This window comes from Gambusia affinis, linkage group LG06 (assembly GCF_019740435.1).
Source record: "Gambusia affinis linkage group LG06, SWU_Gaff_1.0, whole genome shotgun sequence".
NCBI classification, from domain to species: domain Eukaryota; kingdom Metazoa; phylum Chordata; class Actinopteri; order Cyprinodontiformes; family Poeciliidae; genus Gambusia; species Gambusia affinis.
In genome coordinates, this window is record NC_057873.1 from 7,289,651 (window position 1) to 7,308,153 (window position 18,503).

Below are 18,503 nucleotides of genomic sequence, written 5' to 3' on the forward strand. Positions count from 1 at the left end.
TTCTTTGTGTTGGTCCATCACATAAAATTTTCATAAAATACAATGAATGCATTTGAAGTTACAATTAAAGGCAAATCTACATTTATAAAAATTTATGGAGAATTTCCAGAACTTTTTAAATACAGTGAAAAGGTTTTTTATTATTATTTTTTATATTTATTTATTTATTTATTTTTCTTTTATGAAACTTTATACGCTTTTCCTAAATATCAGCCCAAATCAAAACAGGGAAAGTAGAGTTCAGCTTTGCATCATTTTGCTCACCTCCAACAAACTGGATTCCACCGGCCACACGGCCGATCGTACGGGAGATGAGGTCGGAGATGCAGCAGCCCATCAGACCTGTGAGGGCCACCAGCAGGAGGAGGCCACAGCCCACGCCCGTCACCACCGTGCAGATCCTCCAGTGCAGGCTCGGGATGCCGTGGAAGGATGCGTAGCGCCCACACTGCTCCAGCATCACCGTGATCTGCTTCTCCTCGTCTCTCACTGGGTAGGAGCAACGGCGGAAGGTGCCAAAAGACACAGGCTTGTCCATCTGCGTTCCCAGCAGCCAGTAGGGCATGAAGAAGCCGACACAGGAAGCAGCAGCACATAGCAGGGACAGCAGGGCCCAGATTACACCTGTGCACGTCAGACTGGACGCCATCGTAAATATGGTCACTGAGCAGGACAGCAGTTAAACGAGCAGTTGCTGTGTCGCTGGAAGGCTTGAAGCGAGCATTTAACACGTGCAGTCTTCACCTACTCTTTGACTCTGGATCCCTGTCAGGAGGAGGAGAAACAGCCAGATTGAGTGCTGACGCACAGACTCTCCATGCAAACAAGTTGTCTGGTTGTAAAACAGCAAAAGAAAAAAACAAAAAAAAACTAATTAATCAGCTAGATAAGGGGAAAAATAGAACTGCATTATCCGGTCATTGTAAAAAACAGAAAGTGTCAAAGAGGTTATTATTTATAATTAACAGGCCTCCTCTAATGGTTAACTTTGTGATTAATTGTTGTTTTTTTGCTATAAAAAGTAATTAAATATAGACAGAGATATAACAGAAATTGGTTTGCTGTTTATGTTAAGATCGAATGTCTTATGCAGTATAGATTAAACATAATTGTGATTTGATTAATAGTAAACAAAACGGCACCATGACCAAACTCAAACAGCTGCAAATGGTTTAATCCGGCGGTTTTCAAAGTGTGAGGCGCGCCTCCCCTGGGGGGCGCCAGAGCATGTTAGGGGAGGCGCGGTGCGAGGGAAAAAATAAACCGGAAAAGCTATCTGCTTGCTGTCTACTGATGTGAGAGAAACGTCTTTTACGCACACGATCAACTCTGTGGATTTAGGAAAAAGTTGGTACTGTGGGGTGCGCGTGTGGAGCGGGGATCAGTGGAAATGTTTCCCACCTTAGAGGATGTTTTGGCCAGTGATGTCAGTAACGTTACTGACGTCGGACCACTTTTTTCTGTAACCAGTAATCTAACGCGTTGCTATTTCAAATCCAGTAGTCAGACTACAGTTACTTATCAAAATCATTTTTGCGTTACTGCGTTACTATCTTCTTTTGTTATTTAATCGTATTTCCTCTACTCGTCTTGTCGAGTGACCGACGTCTCTATGCAACAGAAATGTAAACAATGGAGGGAGATGCGCATTTTATTGGTGGAAAAACTGGAACTATTTTGAGTTTCTGTCGACAAGTCCGATTATTATAAGCGGCTTTGGGCTTCCTTTTTTTAAAAGTCGCTTGAAAATTTAACGAGTTGCTGGTTGCGCCTTTTTGGGCTCCTTTTTGAACGTGAAGTTACTCATTTGGGGTTGGGAATAAGCAGAGACTCACAATAAATCCCAGAATTTGTCCGTCATTAAGGTAGTTTTATTCAGTCTCTCCTTGTTCATCATTTCCAGGATGATCCGTCCCGCTGTGTCTTTGTTAATGTCAAGTTAATGTATTACCTCTGAATGACATCGAGCTTCGCGTTGCGCTCCAGAAAACTGCAAACATCGAGACCAATATGAACAGCGCAATAAACGTGTCCGGAGTTGGCAATAGTTATAATGGCAAGTTAGCACCGTTATAATTATTAATATTACTGTAAGTGTCACAAATCTGTGCAACCATCTGAGCTGTGGAGCTGCAGGAGGAGCTCTGTGCGCTGCGCTGACACCAAACGCAGGGCCGTAACGCAGAATCTGGAGGCTTGGGGGAGGGGGGGGGCTTTAAAATCCTTCTTGGAGTTTTCCAGACAACAGTGGACCACACAAACTACTCACGTTTTTTATTTTTTTCTACAATCTCCTCTTCAGTTCAACCTTATCAGTGGAGACACATTGTTGATGTTACCGTTATAAAATAGCTGACAATTAAGTATTGGCAAAGATCAATGTGATTTTCACAGGAGGCGGAGCGTTGTTGTTAGCAGCTGCTGAAAGTAACTAAAAAGTTACTTTTAATGTAACTTAGTTACTTGCAAGTCAAGTAGTCAGTAATCTAACTAAGTTACTTTTTCAAGGAGTAATCAGTAGTCTGATTAAAGTTACTTTTTCAAAGTAACTATGCCAACACTGGTTTTGGCCAGAGCGGGGCTGAAGGTGGAGTTTTTACAACTGAACTGTGACATGGAGCTCATGTCACAGTTTGGGGGGGGTGACGCAGCTGGCATTGTGGTCCTTGGAGGGGGGCTCACCCTTTCATACATTGAAAACCCCTGGTTTAATCAATTCAACTTAGATGAGCAAATAGAAACTATTATTTTTGGATTTAGTTTATTTACATTTTTATTTACCGTCAAGTAGAAATGCACAAATCAGGCTTTTTTTCTGACAGATTTAGATTTCTTTCCTATTTTTTTGTGACTCTGATTTTGACCACTATAGATTTTTCCACATATAAAAGTACTGCAGGTTATTTTGTATAAGTAATCTTTTTGATTTGAGCAGCAAATGAAGACATTACAAGATTGTCCTCAGTAATGCATCAAGCATGTCAAGCTAACTCCTGACAGATGTTGATTAAACTAAAAAAACCACTAAATTCTTGCTGTTGGTTGGTGCACTCAATTACTGAAAACCATGGGATTTCTTTCTCTGATTTGTTTAGTAAATGCCAACAAAATGGGGATTTTTCAGCATTTTACCTACCTAATACTGACCAGAGTTTCTAAAGACAAATGTTGCTGTTTCTGATCACTGAGTGACTGCTGCATCTACACGTATAATGATTCAATGATTGCTTACATATGTGTGATTTATGTTCCTTACTCAAATGGTTGCAAGATAAAGATGCACCGGTCAGACTTTTCTGGGCTGATTTAGATTTCCGATTTTCTTGGAAGTCTGACTGATTCAACTATTCTGTTTGTTCTTTAAAGGGCAACACATTCAACAGTTGAAATCTGCAGGATATTTTTTTCATAGTAGCTAATGGTTTTGAATCCAACAGAACATACAACAAATGCATACCAATCTCCTAACTATGAATCCAGTTTTTTCTACTAAACTAAAGAGATTACATGATTTGTCCATTAGATCACTGATCAGAGTCAATTAAAGGAAAATTGAACAAATGTGAGCTCTAATTGATAGATATAACCCTGCAACATGACGATTTAATTATTTTTCAGACTTTTTCTGGGTTATAACAGTTTCCCAACACATAGGAAACAAAATCATCATGCTTCGAGTTTTTTTGATAGAGATATTTTCCAGCACAAAATTAAGGCATTAGACATTTATTGCCATTTGCACTTCAAAGCATATTTGTCCTCAAACTTAATCTGAATTTTATCCAACTCGAAAAAGAACGTCAAAACACATGCTCTTCTACTAAATAATAAAAAAAACTATGCATTTTAGTATTTGACAAGCTCTGATAAGAACTGGTCAAGGAATTAGCAGATTCCCACCTCTGGCTGATTGATTGGTGCATCACTACAACAAAGTCGTGTAATTAATACTTGTCAGAACTTATTCACATGTTTGATTTGTTGCCTTTGCATACACATATTAGACATGTTGTGTAATACACAAAGTTACAGATTCGTGATAAACTGTGGCATATTATAACACACGCACGTGCCATAGTAGAACTTTAAACACTGTGCCTTATGGGTAGTTAATTAACAACTATGCACCACCAACATAATCTGATCCTGAACATATTTAGCTGAGAAATGAGACTTCAGGTCCCTGCAAGAGCTGCCACTTCTTCACGAACATGCAGGGATCTTAGGGGTGACCTCATGCCACACAGATTTACAGATTTATTTCAATAATTAAACGGCGAAATTAAAAAGGGTGAAATCTTACATGTTGGAAGAAATCCGATGTAAGGTGCGCTTGATGTTGGAGAGGGTGTTTACATCTGCAGAGTCCAGCTGTGTTTGGGTCTTAGAGGAAACTTTTCTCCAGCCGAGTAGGTGAGAAAATTATTCCGATCGAGTAAAGAGTCCAAATTGTGACATATACAGAATGTCTCCACAGAATCCGCAAACAAATCACTTCCTCCTCGTCGATGGAAGCGAAGCGTTGAATCAATGATTTACTCCTTCGCTGCGCGGAGACAGACGAGCAGACCGGCGCTCACTGACCGGACTCCCGATCACACATTCCTGCTTACAGAGAGAGAGAGAGAATGGGAGAGAGCGAGAAGGAGGGAAAGAGAGAGAGAGAGAGAGAGAGAGAGAGAGAGAGAGAGAGAAACACACAGAGAGAGAGAGAGAAAGAGAGAGGCGGGGAAGAGGCTGCTTGGAGGTGACCATCAATCAGGCAAATCTCCACCCAGGGGCCAGAGTCAGCGCTGCTCCAGTTGCATTTACAGATACTTTGAAAAGCAAAATTGTCTCATGTATTTAAATGTTAAGCTAGAGGAACTTTATGTTTAAGAATATTTAAGAAACTTTTAATTATACGGAAGAGCTTTGATTGAGAAGAACTTTTAACTGTTTTCATTGAAACTATTAAACGAGTCCATCATATTTTCAAGATTTTCAATTTAGAAAATTTTCTAATGTACCTAAATATCTTAAAGTGTCTCTTATTGTGTCACTCTGTTCTCATCAAGCAGGGAACGGCAGGTTTTATAAAAATCTCCAACATAAAATTATGACAATTGTATATCCCACTGCCCATAATAAAGCATATTGTGTTAGATACAACAAGAAACCTATGGCACTGCAAGAAAGTTGATTGGTATAGACAACTTAGTAGGGCAGAACGCAGAGCTTCCAAATATTATGTTTGTTTGGTCAGTGTTGAGTAGATATTTTAAAAATAAGTAAATAACGAGTAATACACAAGATATTTCTAAAAATGTTCAATTTGTTTGGAAGCATTTGTTTAATCAAATCAGTTGGCCACAATGTCGCCAAGGTATTTTTGTCCTATTTCACAATGTTTCCTCACGACATGACTACTGCATGAAACTGCCATTTTATTTCAGAGTTGAACCATCTAAAATATATGGACAACACAAAAAAAGTATTTCTGTGAAATTATCTCTTTAATTTAAGCATTTTCACAGCACTATGTTAACACATTACAACGTTAGTGGCAGTCGGAACGTTGTGTCGCTCGCCAAGCAATCCGACCGAACGTTAATTCCACACGGACCAAAACAGTCTTCGGATTCAGTTGACGTGGAAGTAGATTTTCAGGATGGCAAATACTAAAATAGAAACTTCAGTCGAAAGCGCGACTATATCTTCAAATTCAAATGTGCCTTCTCAGCCTAATAACCCACTATCGAGGAAGCTGAATAAAATCCTGGAGACCAGGCTGGATAATGACAAGGTATGCTGGATAAAGTTTAGCTTCCTGCTAGGAGGCTAACAGCAGCTACGCCTGTAATTTATCGTTTTATTAGTGTTATATGTTCATGACAAGCATTAAATACATATGAGTAATTATCTCTGGGTTAATATATGGTCTTTTGGACGAACAAAACCCAACCGAAAGGCTATCAATTGTATTTAAATGTTAGCAGTAGCGTCCCAGGTAATTTCTTTTGTTATTTTATTTACTTAAGACATTAAGAATCCAGCACTGTGTGAAAGCACACACATGTCCCTGAATACGAGCTACCATTTATTTATCTTTTTTTTTTTATTTGTGTTTTTTTTCTGTTCAATTCCAAATTTCTCAAAGCACTTTAAGTTCGATGGATATTTTGTTTGATATGTTTTCAGGAGATGCTGGAAGCTCTGAAGGCGCTGTCTGTATTCTTCACCGAGAACAGTCTGCGCACCAGGAGAAATCTACGAGGTGACATAGAGCGGAGAAGTCTGACGATTAATGAGGAGTTTGCACGGATATTTAAAGAAGTTAAAGAGGTAACAGAATTCCAGCTTAAAAGAAAATAATATTTCCTTCCGGTTAGTTTTCTTCCCTTACTCGTGAACACCTTTTCCAACCAGAATTTGTTATTCATTCTCTGTAGGAGCTTGAAAGTGTCCATGAGGATGTTCAGGCCATGAGCACATGCTGTGAGGAAATGACTAATAGATTAAAGGTATAAAAGTCTGATTTTTTATTCTGTTTCTAGTTTTTAGACATTTATTTTTATCACCATTGTTGGAAAAATACATGGCGAGACACCTGTGTGCAAATAACAAAACTGATTTTGAGAAGGAATCATCTATCTGTAAATGTTTTAGCTGAGTAATGTTTTTACTAATTAATTTATGATAGTGCTAACTTTTTCTGCTTTGCTGTGAATGTTCAGTAAACTCTATGTGCTGCTGCCAAGATTGTATTGTAAAATATGTTTTTAATCCTGGTGAAATAAAGGTAAATAATAATAATGATTATAACAACACAATTTCTCTTCCACAGGCTGTGAAAGAGCAAACTCAAGACCTCATTGTAAAAACTAACAAGCTGCAAGGAGAAAAGTGAGTTTATTATTTTGCTACAAAATAAATAAATAGATAGATAGAACTTTATTGTCATTGTATGCCTAAGGCAACAAAAGCAAAATTGTTCAGAGCATAAAATTTAAAGTTAAATAAGCGGACATAGTTAAAAGCAGCACATTATGTAAATGCATATGCTTAAAGTCAGTTAATTTATATGTCCAGACATAATTCCAGTCTTTAATTTTAGGAGTAATAGTCATTTTATAAATTTGTAAATTTGGTCAAATTGGCAGTTTAAATATATGCCTGACTGACAGTGTAGCAGTTGCGTAAATATTGAATTAAGTGAAAAGTATTCAACAAGGTATCATTAAGTGTAATTCAGTTTACTTTGTCATCAAAAACCTTATGTCAAAATCTGGATTTAATATTAAGACACTAGGACTATGGAAGTTATCCTTATTGTAAGTTACATATCAGCTATATTTTCTGATGGAAAAACTCATTTAGGAATAACTTATTCCATTACATTTCATTGTCATTGTTTTTTTTCTTTTTATTGAAACATTCTATATATAATGAAAAAGTCAAATTATTTAAGTAATTCATGTTGAGAAACTGAAAATAAAATGTATTAATTACGCATTCAGTGATATATTTCAAGTATTTGTTCCTGTTTATTTTGGTGATTATGACTGAGTATTTCCAAACCTTGTCCTTTCTTTAACCTTTTCCATTAATATGCTTGTCTGCAGCACACTGTGAACAGCTAGTTTCTTTAGCCTCTAATGACTTTCTCTCCCTATGGAGTCTCTCAATGACTGATGGCTAACTGACAAGCCATCAGTCTTTCCTATTGTTGCATATGTCATTAAGTCAACATTTATAAGTTAAAATCAGTTTTTTATTGATCTTATTTAATATTTCAAATTTACACAATTATCAGAATGATCAAAACTAAATGTTCAAAATTTGTAATTAATCTATATGAAGTAAGTTTTATTTTTTTAATTGATTTTCTGAAATAAATTTTAGTTTTCATTCTGGTTTAACTTTCGTTTTAACAGGGATTGTCCTCAGATTCATAATCTCTTTTATAAAGAAGTCTGAGCTAAAATAGTATTGTTGAGATGCGTCAGTTCAGACCTGCAACCTTAGAGCCTCATCACTGAGATCAGCTTAGTTTTGGCTGTTTAAAGTAATATGAAACATGCCATTTGTTCCTTCTTCTTCTCAAACTGTAATCTATCCTGACTATTACACCTTTCCAAATACATCAATTTAAAGTTTGTTTGCTAATAAGTTGAAGATTTTCATTCTTGCCTTTTGTAGTTTGAAAAATTTGGGAAAATGCTGCAAGGGCTGATTAAGAAGCTGTGGGAGGAGAACTGAATAATTCATGAGGCTGTTATCTGATCAACAGTTGTATCATAACACATGTTAAGGAGACCAACAGTCAGCCTTAATGAAATAGGTGTTTGTTTTTGTCTGAATGTTAGGCCTTCATAAACTTCAAAGGCCTAGTGTAGAACTTTGTGTTTGGGAGTGTGCGTTTAGTTTTGATGATTACATAGTTTCGAAAGAATCAGTAATCGAGAGCTAAAATATTTACCATTCATAACACTGAGTAAATGTGTAAACAGATAAAATATCTTTAGTGCTGCTGGCAATATGATGCTTGATATATGTGAACTCCTAATCTTTCTTCAGCAACTACTTGTTTGAAGACAAATGACTTTTTTATTTTAAACGTAATACATGCGTTGAGGCAAAAGACATTTATCACTGTGTAGGAAATGCTTTTAGTTATTTTCTCCAAATTCCATTATATTTATTCCCCCCAAAAATCTTATTTTGGCTGTTTTGTTTTTTTTTTGTTTGTTTTTTTTTACATGTTTTACAATTATTTTCATTCAAAGAGCATTTAATCAGAATGATAATGCCAAAAAATTTCAACGGTGTAATATAATATTAAAAAAAAGCATTTTGTGTGAAAGATTTTGCAGAAATGCCAGACTATGTTTATTGTGCTTTTAATAATGCAGGCTTTCTTGCAAAGTATCATGTTTTCCAAGTTTGGATAGGTTAAAAAAAATCTTTTAACACTTTATTCTTCATTCTGTTATCTGGAAGTTTTAAATAAGACATTTTCTAAAAGGAAGTAAACGAATAAATAAAATTTAATAATCATGTCTTAAAGCTTAAGGAAAGCAAGTCTCTTAAACAAACTTCTATTAAAGACATCTTTTGTACTTAGTTTGCCACATCACAGCTTACATTTTTACAAAGAGAAAGATATCTAAGGTTACAAGTTCTGCTTTGAAAGATATGTTTTATTCAAGATGATCTAGTCCAGATTTGAAAATTGTGTCCAGAAATATATAAAGATTCGAGTCTAAAAATGTATACAATTAATGTGCATGACCGACAATGCAAGGAGCTTCCACAAAATATACAAGGATTTTTCAAAATGACTTGTGAAAAATACAACTTCCTACCAAGGTGTTTTGCCTTGTGTTTTACTGACATAGACACTACAAAATATATCAGAATGTCTCATTGTCCTCTCCCAAAGGAAACAGATTTGCACTATTGTCTTACAGCTAATCAGTTCTGATATATTTATTGTGAGGCTGATACAGTATAATCCTCTGCTCAGCACAAGGTCAACATTGTAGTTGCTCTAATTCATAATACCATGTCGCACGGACAGGATATGGAGTTTGCATTCATTGTGAGGGTTTTATTAAAAAATAAAACAAAATGACAGCTTCATAAGCATTTGCCCATCATATCTTAATGTTTCACTCTTTGGGCATCTGTAGTGACAGCGGCGGGAAAATATTCGACCTGTTCTTGTCCTCTGGGAATTGCCGTAGGCTGGGGTTCATTAGCATTTGTAACAGATGTGATCAGTGACCTTGTGTTTTGACATGAAGGTAGGGGTACTGCGGAGGTTGATGTAAATTTGTGGTGAGGGACATTTGCAGACATTAGTGACGTACCACTGCAGTTCACGCTCCAGCGCTTTACCATCAGCACCTTCCTTATAAAGAGGTGACAGAGATGGAGAAGCCTGAAAGTTGAATAGACAGGCAAGCAAAAAAAGACGGGAGTGGAGATAGTCATTAGGGAGCACATGTAGGAAGCGAATTAAGACCATGTACATATTGTGACGTGAATTTCCTGGAAGTACTCAGACGCTTGACACAAGTGTCCTCCTGAGTGCTGAGTAGTTTTTGTCCTTTTTCCGGCGCAGCGCTCCCTTCGGGACCTGCTGTCTGCCTATGTGACATTTTCATGCTTAGAACCTCAGTGACCCCACAGCCACATTGACTAGTCTGCACACACTGGGCTTTGACCTTGTCTCTCGTAATTTTGTCTCAGAAGGGCTGCCGGCAAAACCGTGTTGGCAAGCTGTCGTCCTTCAGTTTGCGAAGAGTTGGCGCTCTGCAGTCTTCTTGGTCAGATCTTTTTTCAGGTCACACAAGCCTCTGCAGTCTCTGGTTTTTCTCTTTATGTTCCTTTCTTGTTGATGCTTATTACAGCAGTGTCACATCTCGCATGGGGCAGTTCTGTTGGGGGAGATCAGTGGTTTCCAAGCCTCTGCTGATGTTCCTGATTTGCCTTTTCTTTGCCTCTTATCTGCCTCATCTGCTCGCAGTATTGTCATTTGTCAGCTCTAATGAAACAGAAAGAATCTGCTGATAAGTTCTAGTTTGTGGAAGTGAAGGTAGGGGCTGTGAGGCAATGAGCTGCAGCTGACCTGACTTTCAGTCACCAGGCTCTTTTGTTTCGGGTTGGCACTGTTTAAAGGTGCTGTCATCAAAAGCGCTAAATAGATGTTGTGTGTTACTCTATAATGAAACACAATGCTGCCCACCTGCTCCACTGTGTGTAATCTTTGCATTAACATGGCATGTAATCATGCAGAGCCTGCAGAGACGTCTCATAAACTGATGTTTCTGTTAACAACGTGAACTCACAAGCAGCCAAAGCCAGAGGTGATGGTGTGGTCTCCAATGCTAATCTGTTTATGCAACTTTTCTGGACTAGCTCACTTTATATCCAAAAAGGAATAAAGCCATTCAGTGCCCTGAAAAAGTGATGATTGCCCTTGAACTTTTCCACATTTGGTGACATATGAGCACAAACCTCATAGCATTTTATTTGGATGTTATGTGATGGACCCACATGCAGCACATAGTCTTGAATAAATACCTGAACAGTGTGATTTCTATTATCCCTTCCTAAGACAATACTTTGCAGCACCTGTACTTTGCTGCAAATTACAAGTCTTTTAGGGTATGGCTCTACTGTTGTTTTACATCTAAAGACTAAAATGTTTGCCCATTCTTTGCAAAGTAGTTCAAGCTTACTTTAGTTGGATGAAGAGAATCTGTAAACAGAAATTTCAAATCTTATAACAGATTCTCGATTTGAATTAAGACTAGGCATTGACTAGGCCATCTTTGCTGTAGGACCACTTTGTCTAAATGTCACTTTAATGTCACTCAGAAGAAATGTTGGTAGTCATTTGCATTTACATGTAAATGGCTAATATCTGTCCTGTTGACAAATTGTTTGTTTGTAAATAAGAAATATTGAAAACTGCATATAATTTACTGCATAATAAACAACTTTACTTTGCATCAACTTTTCACACCCCATTGAAATGCATTGAGCTATTTGATTATAACAAGACAAAATTAGAAATCATTAAAAGGTTTGAACACCTTTGGATTGTGAGCTCCCAAAAATTCCTACCAACATGTGACAAATAATCAGACCTTGAGCCTTGTGCAGTCTCAGAACTCTTGTTGCTGAAGAGAGCGAATGTTCTCAGTATGACTTTTGTACAGTTCATTAATAAATAAAGAGGGCTGAAATCCCAGAGAGAACAATGACTGATATCAGAGAGTGCATGCAACCTTCGTAATATGACACTTGAGCATTATTAAAGCCCAGCTTGGTGCTAATGAGGCTACAGCAGTCAGCATTCCTTTGTGTTTCCTAATTTAACTTCACGCGCTTTTTGATCACGGTGCGTAACCAACCAACCAACAGCTCCGTGAATGCCAGATTTTCATGCAATTCTTTGAAATGCCCCCTATAGATTTTCACGAATATTCGACATGATTCACATCTTATGAGCTCGTTGAACTCTCTCCCTTATTACAAGGGACTGTTGTTCTCGTTTCCTTCAGTTTTCTTTGGTGATACATAATTGTGACTTTCTGATCAAGCTGCACTATCAGCCTAGTGTTGTGAGATAATTAAATGGGCACTGCAAATGTTATAGGGTGTTATAGTTTATGAACAATTTCTGTGCTTGAACAGACTGAATCAATCGGGCTTAATCTGAGCATGTTCACAGGCAATAAGAGACGGTTCATCCAATCACAGCACTCTTCTTTGATATTGCCCTTGCTTGAGATTATTATAATAAGCTTGTTGACCTCTTTTTGAAGCACTGGTACAAATATGTTGCGTAGGTTGGATTCTGTTATTTGTTCATCCTAGTATGCTGCATTTCTGTGGTGTTCAGTGATGTCAGCCTGGAGGAGAACGGATCATGTCCAGACAGAGGTTTACAAAATTACCCCTCCACTGACTCATTTCTGTTCTTGCTTGTTCTGAAAGGAAAGTTTGTCTTTCACTCTACCTTATGTTCTGTGTTCAGGTTCTCGTTATTCTGATTTTTGATATTTCCAAGTTGGTCATGTTTAGACTTTCTTTATGTACGAAATTTAAGGTTTTTCTCAAGGCAGCTCATACAGGGTGTCCACACATCCTTAAAAAGTCTTAAATTTGCATATCTAAAATAAGGCCTTAAGATATGTTAAATTCATTTAAAAAAAATGTAAGTTAGCTTTTAAATATATTAATCACTTGTCTTAAATTTTGTTGTGGCAAAACTATTTCAATTTTTTATTTGCTTTTCTATGGGGACTTTTCTGTAAGAAAAAAGTTTCAGTTGGATGCTAACATCTTCATTTCCTCCTCCAGGTTGTTTAGCCTACCGGTAACAAACTGCTATAATACCCGTGTTATCTAGAAAACTAATTATCTTTTTTGCCTCTGTCATTGGTAAGTGCAAGTTGGCTGGAAGTCTTAAATTGGGCTTGATATTTATATAGATACCTTGTCATAAATGTGATGCTTTAAATTTATTTATAAACATCCCAAAAAAAAAAACCAATGTGGAAAGGTTCAAAACAAGTCCTTTTTGAAGTTCAGACAAATTAGACCATGCTGCATTTGATATGGGAACTTAATTGAGTAGTAGAATAAGTTGTTTACTTAGATTTTCCACTAACATGTAAACAGGTCCCATTTTTATGAACTGCATTTGACAGTTATTTATTTTCATTGAGATTAACTGCATACAGTTCCTTGCAGATGTGTTCAAACCCCTTGATTTTTTTTTCACATTTTGTCATTTTAGAAACGCAGATTAAAATGTTTTTCATTGGGATTTTTTGTGACAGATAACACAAAATTGAGCATGATTTTAAAGTGAAAGGAAATGAATCTGTGGTTACAAAATTGTTCACAAATATAAACCTGAAAAAAGTGCTATTTGTTTGAATTCAGTATTTTGTAAACTTACTTTTTGCAGCTCAATGTCTTTTGGCGCACATCTCTTCCAGCTTTGTATGTGCAGGGATTGAAATTTTTGCCCATTTTTCTTTAGCAAAATAGAGCAAAGTCTGTCAGAATTTGTGAGAAATGTCACTTTATAAACCCTAGATTGTTAGCTAAGTTTAGGCCTGGACTTTATTTGTGCTGTTATTCTTTAATTTCCACCATTAAATTGTATCTCGGGCTGTATGTTTAATGTTTTGTATTATTCCAGCAGGTTTTCCCTCTATGTAGGTTTATCCATCCTCAAAAATTCAATGACAAGTTTTCTTGCCCATGTTGAAGAAAAACATCCACACTGCTTGATTCTGACTCCTCCATGTTTGATTGTTGTGTGTTTTCCAGTGTTTTTTGGTTTTTACCACACAGGTTTTTTCATGCAAAACAAAAGGTTGAAATCTACATTGTATTGAAGTATTTATTAACTAATTGATTTCTAAAGGTAGTTGATTGCACTGTATTGAATATAAATGCATGCCACACCTAGGAACATATAATTACTGGATCCAGAGTCGCAACAGTTAGAGGCCTTAGTTTATTATTCCTTGTGCTGAATGTGAAGCAAGCATGTTCCACATACTTCTAATATATGCAATTGTTAATATAATTAATGACCTCATTAGCATAACAAGTTTTTTTTGTGCTTTCAGTTGTCTGTTGTGATCAATGCTTTTTAATCCGTTTTGTTCCTTGTTTTTAAGATCTTGTAGATTAGTGGGTTTTCTTTCCGGCTTCATTCCTTTTAACTCAGAATATTTTGCATTATTACCAGCTTCTTGTAATTGCAGACATTTAAACAGAATCAAGAACTTTAAGAAATCACACAGTGAAAGCACATACATCCAAAGGGCATTTTAATTATCCACAGGAGTATTTTATCTCTGTGAATTTTGGGAGGGCGGCGGGGAAACATTAATATTTCTCTTACATTTATGATTGTGTTATTTAAAAAAAAAAGACAACTGTGAGAGCATGCCAGCCAAGTTTAACGGTGCATCTGTTGTCTTTGTGTGTTTGGCAGTTAAAATAGCAACATGTAAAATCACAAAGGGCAGAGGAGCCTTGGGGTCCCTCTGTGTCAGGCTTGGTGCGATCCACAGAGGGAAAACTGAATCACAGAGTTCTGGAACCATTTTACAGTGCTCTGCTTTCAACAGCCTGAGCTCGGGTTGTAGGTATGCGAGAATCAAAGGTTAGATAATCACCAGGTTATTCAGCTCCACCAAAATACTCCGGTGATTTACTGCTCATGGTTGGCTCTCTCTGTGAATGGATGGAAAATAAATGGGATGGTTTGGACGGGAAGATGGGAACAGAGGGAGGACCTGCTGTTGTTCTGCCGCCCTATGACGAGTTCCCCGTTTGATTGGGACGGTTGCCATGGTCTCTATTGTGATGAGGCACTTCCTGACATGATAGTGATCGCTGTTATTTGCTGGCTGGGGTCCAACTCTTTTTTTTAGCTCTTGGCTTTTGTCCTGCTGATCTTCCCACTCCTGTGGATGATATTTTTCACTCAGTGTCCCACCCTGCTGAAAGAATGTAGGCAGCAGGGGAGCATATTTGAGGTCTGTAGAGTCTGACTGCCATCTACTGGAGAACTTAAGCTTTACATGTTGTTGACAGCATTCTTTTTTATGTGCAATAAAAGCCTGGGGTGTTCCTCTAGCTTCTTCAGTTTTTTTTTTTTTTTTTGACTAAAAGAATTTGAAGGATGAGAGAATACACAGATGAAACTCAATGATAGGCTAAAGTGTAAACTCTTACATGTAAGTGGGAAATTCTTCATAAGAATTTGCCGTATAAGAAGAAACGTAAACCAAAACCTTGAATACATTTACTAAAATCTAAATGAAAAGAATATGTTATATGTTGAAACATTTAAATAAAATGATAACAAATGAAGTAAATAATTTTGTTTTTCTTTTTGTCTCCTCAGCCAACGACTTGAGGTGAGAGCTCAAGTGGCTCAAGCTTTCCTCGCCAAGTTCCAGCTGTCCAACGAGGAAATGGCTACACTGCGAGGGGCTCGAGACGCACCTGTTACAGAGGTAATCTTTACCATAAAGCCCAATGACTCAGATCATGTGAACAAAAATGATGTCCTGTACCTTGCAAAAGTTTTCACATCCACTGAACCTTTTCATACTTTATCACATTACAATCCCAAAATGTAGCATATTTTATTTTATGTGGCAAAGTCAACACAAAGTAGAAAATGTTCACATGTTCCAAATGCTTCACAAATGAAAATTTGAAGAGTGTGGTGTGTATTTTTATTGTATGCTGGGATAATCTGCTGTTATCCCAGCAGGTTTTTATTATGGAAAATATCTGCTGGGATAACAGTTTGATACCTTGTCGTCATGACAACAAACTGATAGGGCTTTGAATTTTTTGTAGGTTCACAATTTGATTCGTTTACAATTGAGCAGCCAACAGTGTGAGTATACATCGATTATTGAAAAGACACAAAACTTCCTTCCCACCCATCCAAATAAAAACAGCCATTCTCTAAAAATTAATGTCTAATGTAAAATGTAACTACAGAATACATAAAACTGTAAATAAAGCAAATAAATGTGACTGGAAGATATTTTATATGTAAAGTACAGCAAACGAAAACAGTTAATAAAATAAAAATAAACACTTGCAACCAAAACCATAAATAAAATGGATTATTATATCTGCAAACAAAATTACCCTTCAAAATGTTAATAATCAGAATGGAAAATATTGAGCTCATTTCAATTTATCATGCAATTAGTTGCTTGTTGCGATAGGTTTAAAAATGTCATTACATCATTACTTTAATGCCCTGCCTACTAAATATATGTGCATTAAGTTCTTGATTATCTTGCTAATGAATGTGATCATTAATGTGTTTGTTGCTTAATTTCTCAGGATTTCTTCAAGGTTCTCAGCCGGGTTAAGCACATCCACGAGGATGTGAAAATCCTCCTGCGAACCAACCAGCAAACCGCAGGGTAAGGTTCACGTCTGACTGCACAATGTCTCACAATGCTCCACAATCAAAGTATAGACAGGCCTAACATTAAGGGTTGAGGTTAACTGTCTTTAAAATGTGATACTTGGAAAATAGAATTTGTTGCTTGTCCAACAATAATTGGGCTCCCATTGTTTTGTAAATATGTCAGAAGCTGAAAAGTTTGGGATTCACTTGTATAATCCCAACTATAAAACATGTAGTTAAGAAAACTTTAAGCAAGAATTTTGATTGAATAAACAGCTAATAATCAGAAAAAAATTTAACACTTCAACAACAGTATAAAGCAGAGCTGTGTCAAGAAGGTGATTCAGTGAGGCGTGCAGTTCTGTCAGCACTCTGAGTGTCCTGGCCTTGATCCTAAGTTGCCAAAGATTAGTATTCATATCACTGTCAGTTTAACACTCTGCTACAAGTCATATATATGTAATGTCTGTTCTTGGCATGTGTGCCCGTTCTAGGTTAGAGATCATGGAGCAGATGGCAGTGTTACAGGAGACGGCCTACGAGCAGCTTTACCGATGGGCTCAGAGTGAGTTATGCACACGATTACCATCAACTGCATGGTGACGACTCACTGTGGACCAACAGTATGTTCATAACTTAATCAAAAGTCAGTTTCATTCCTTAGCCATTGATTTATTATGTTTTTATATTTCTGAGGTCTGTATTAAATATAAAAAATGAAAACCTGATAAAGTTTTTTTTGCACATTGTGCCTTGCTAAACCTTTTATACTCCTTTATCTTTTTTGCAATTTATGTTCCAGATTCAAACTTCTATTTTCTTTATATGGATTTTACATGATTGATTAACACGATGTATAACATTTATCATGCAATTAGGTGCTTATTGCAGTAGCAATAAGCAGTAGTATTGCAATGTAAAAGCAACTACTTTTCTAGTTTCTTTTACAAGCAACTAGTTGCTTTTACAATAATCAACTAGAAAAGTAGAACATTCTCATGTTCTACTTTGTGAATATGAAAATGAAGATCAGTGTAGCATCAGCTTTGTCTGTGCTGAAGGAAATCACTCCCAAGGCATGATGCTGCCATGACTTCCAAATGACTTGTGTCTTATGAAAATACACAGCAAATAATATTTTTCACAACTTGTCATTTTTAGAAATTAAACTAGAAATTAAATCTGCACAAAATATATTGTATCATAATTAACAATTACAATTTTCATATTAGCAATATCACAATCTCAAAGAATTGTTTGTGTGCTTTTTTTGTTGCAATTCTATATTCTATAATAATTTTAGTGTCTTACATTCAGCTTCTACTTGATAATTTGACCAGTTGGATGGCATTCCATTCCCTTTTATGCCCAGAGCAGATATAGAGCTTAGTGACCAAGATGCTGAAGCTCAGGAAGAGTGGAGGCTTCCTGTGATGATGGGGGGAAAAAAAAATAGAAAGGAGTGTGGAAAATGTTTATAATCAGTGTTGTCAATAAAATATTTAACCAGGGGAGGACATAGAGTGCAACGATTATAGCATAATTTCTTCTAATATCTTGCATTCCCACTGGAACTAGACTGTTTAAATCACCAAAAAACTGTTATTTTTTTGTTGTGCAGAAGTAAAACACAGAGAATAATTTAAGCAAAGCACCCATGCCCCTGGGACTAGTTGTACTTCACCAGTAGAAAGGATTTAACATTAACCATTCTGAATATTCGAATCAATATGTCAGTGTTTTCTAGGGCTAAATTTTACACTCCTGACTGCTCAGGACTGTAGATAATGTTTTATGTGCATAGGATAGTATTTTATTTGCTTTGGATAGTATTTCATTTGCTTTGGAAAGGGTAATTGTTATATGTATTTGAGAGACATTTTGATAACAGTTTCATTTCCAATACTGTAGTCTATTCCACTTTTTACATCTGGATAATTGTTCAGTTTCTTTTATATTGGATAATAAAACTTACTTCTTAGCAAAAGCCCATGAGAAAACCTGTTAGCAAAATGACTTGAAAGCTTTGATTTGC

The 18,503-nt window shown here is 36.6% G+C and overlaps 2 protein-coding genes across 2 annotated transcripts in view; one reads left to right on the top strand and one right to left on the bottom strand.

Annotated features, from left to right (window-relative positions):
• The window catches only part of LOC122832579 (LHFPL tetraspan subfamily member 6 protein), a 65,747-nt gene extending 61,121 nt beyond the window's left edge, over positions 1-4,626 (bottom strand). Inside the window, exons 1-2 of the mRNA XM_044119468.1 lie at positions 4,304-4,626; positions 265-765 (exon numbers count right to left, since the gene is read on the bottom strand). Of these exons, the coding sequence (XP_043975403.1) occupies positions 265-649 (385 nt within the window). The 5' untranslated portion in view covers positions 650-765; positions 4,304-4,626. The remainder of the gene's footprint in view (positions 1-264; positions 766-4,303) is intronic.
• Positions 4,627-5,555: 929 nt separating this feature from the next.
• cog6 (component of oligomeric golgi complex 6) overlaps positions 5,556-18,503 on the top strand; it is a 28,308-nt gene continuing 15,360 nt past the window's right edge. The window contains exons 1-7 of the mRNA XM_044119572.1: positions 5,556-5,785; positions 6,181-6,324; positions 6,432-6,503; positions 6,827-6,885; positions 15,434-15,545; positions 16,399-16,481; positions 16,963-17,033. Coding sequence (XP_043975507.1) covers positions 5,651-5,785; positions 6,181-6,324; positions 6,432-6,503; positions 6,827-6,885; positions 15,434-15,545; positions 16,399-16,481; positions 16,963-17,033 — 676 coding nt within the window. The 5' untranslated portion in view covers positions 5,556-5,650. The remainder of the gene's footprint in view (positions 5,786-6,180; positions 6,325-6,431; positions 6,504-6,826; positions 6,886-15,433; positions 15,546-16,398; positions 16,482-16,962; positions 17,034-18,503) is intronic.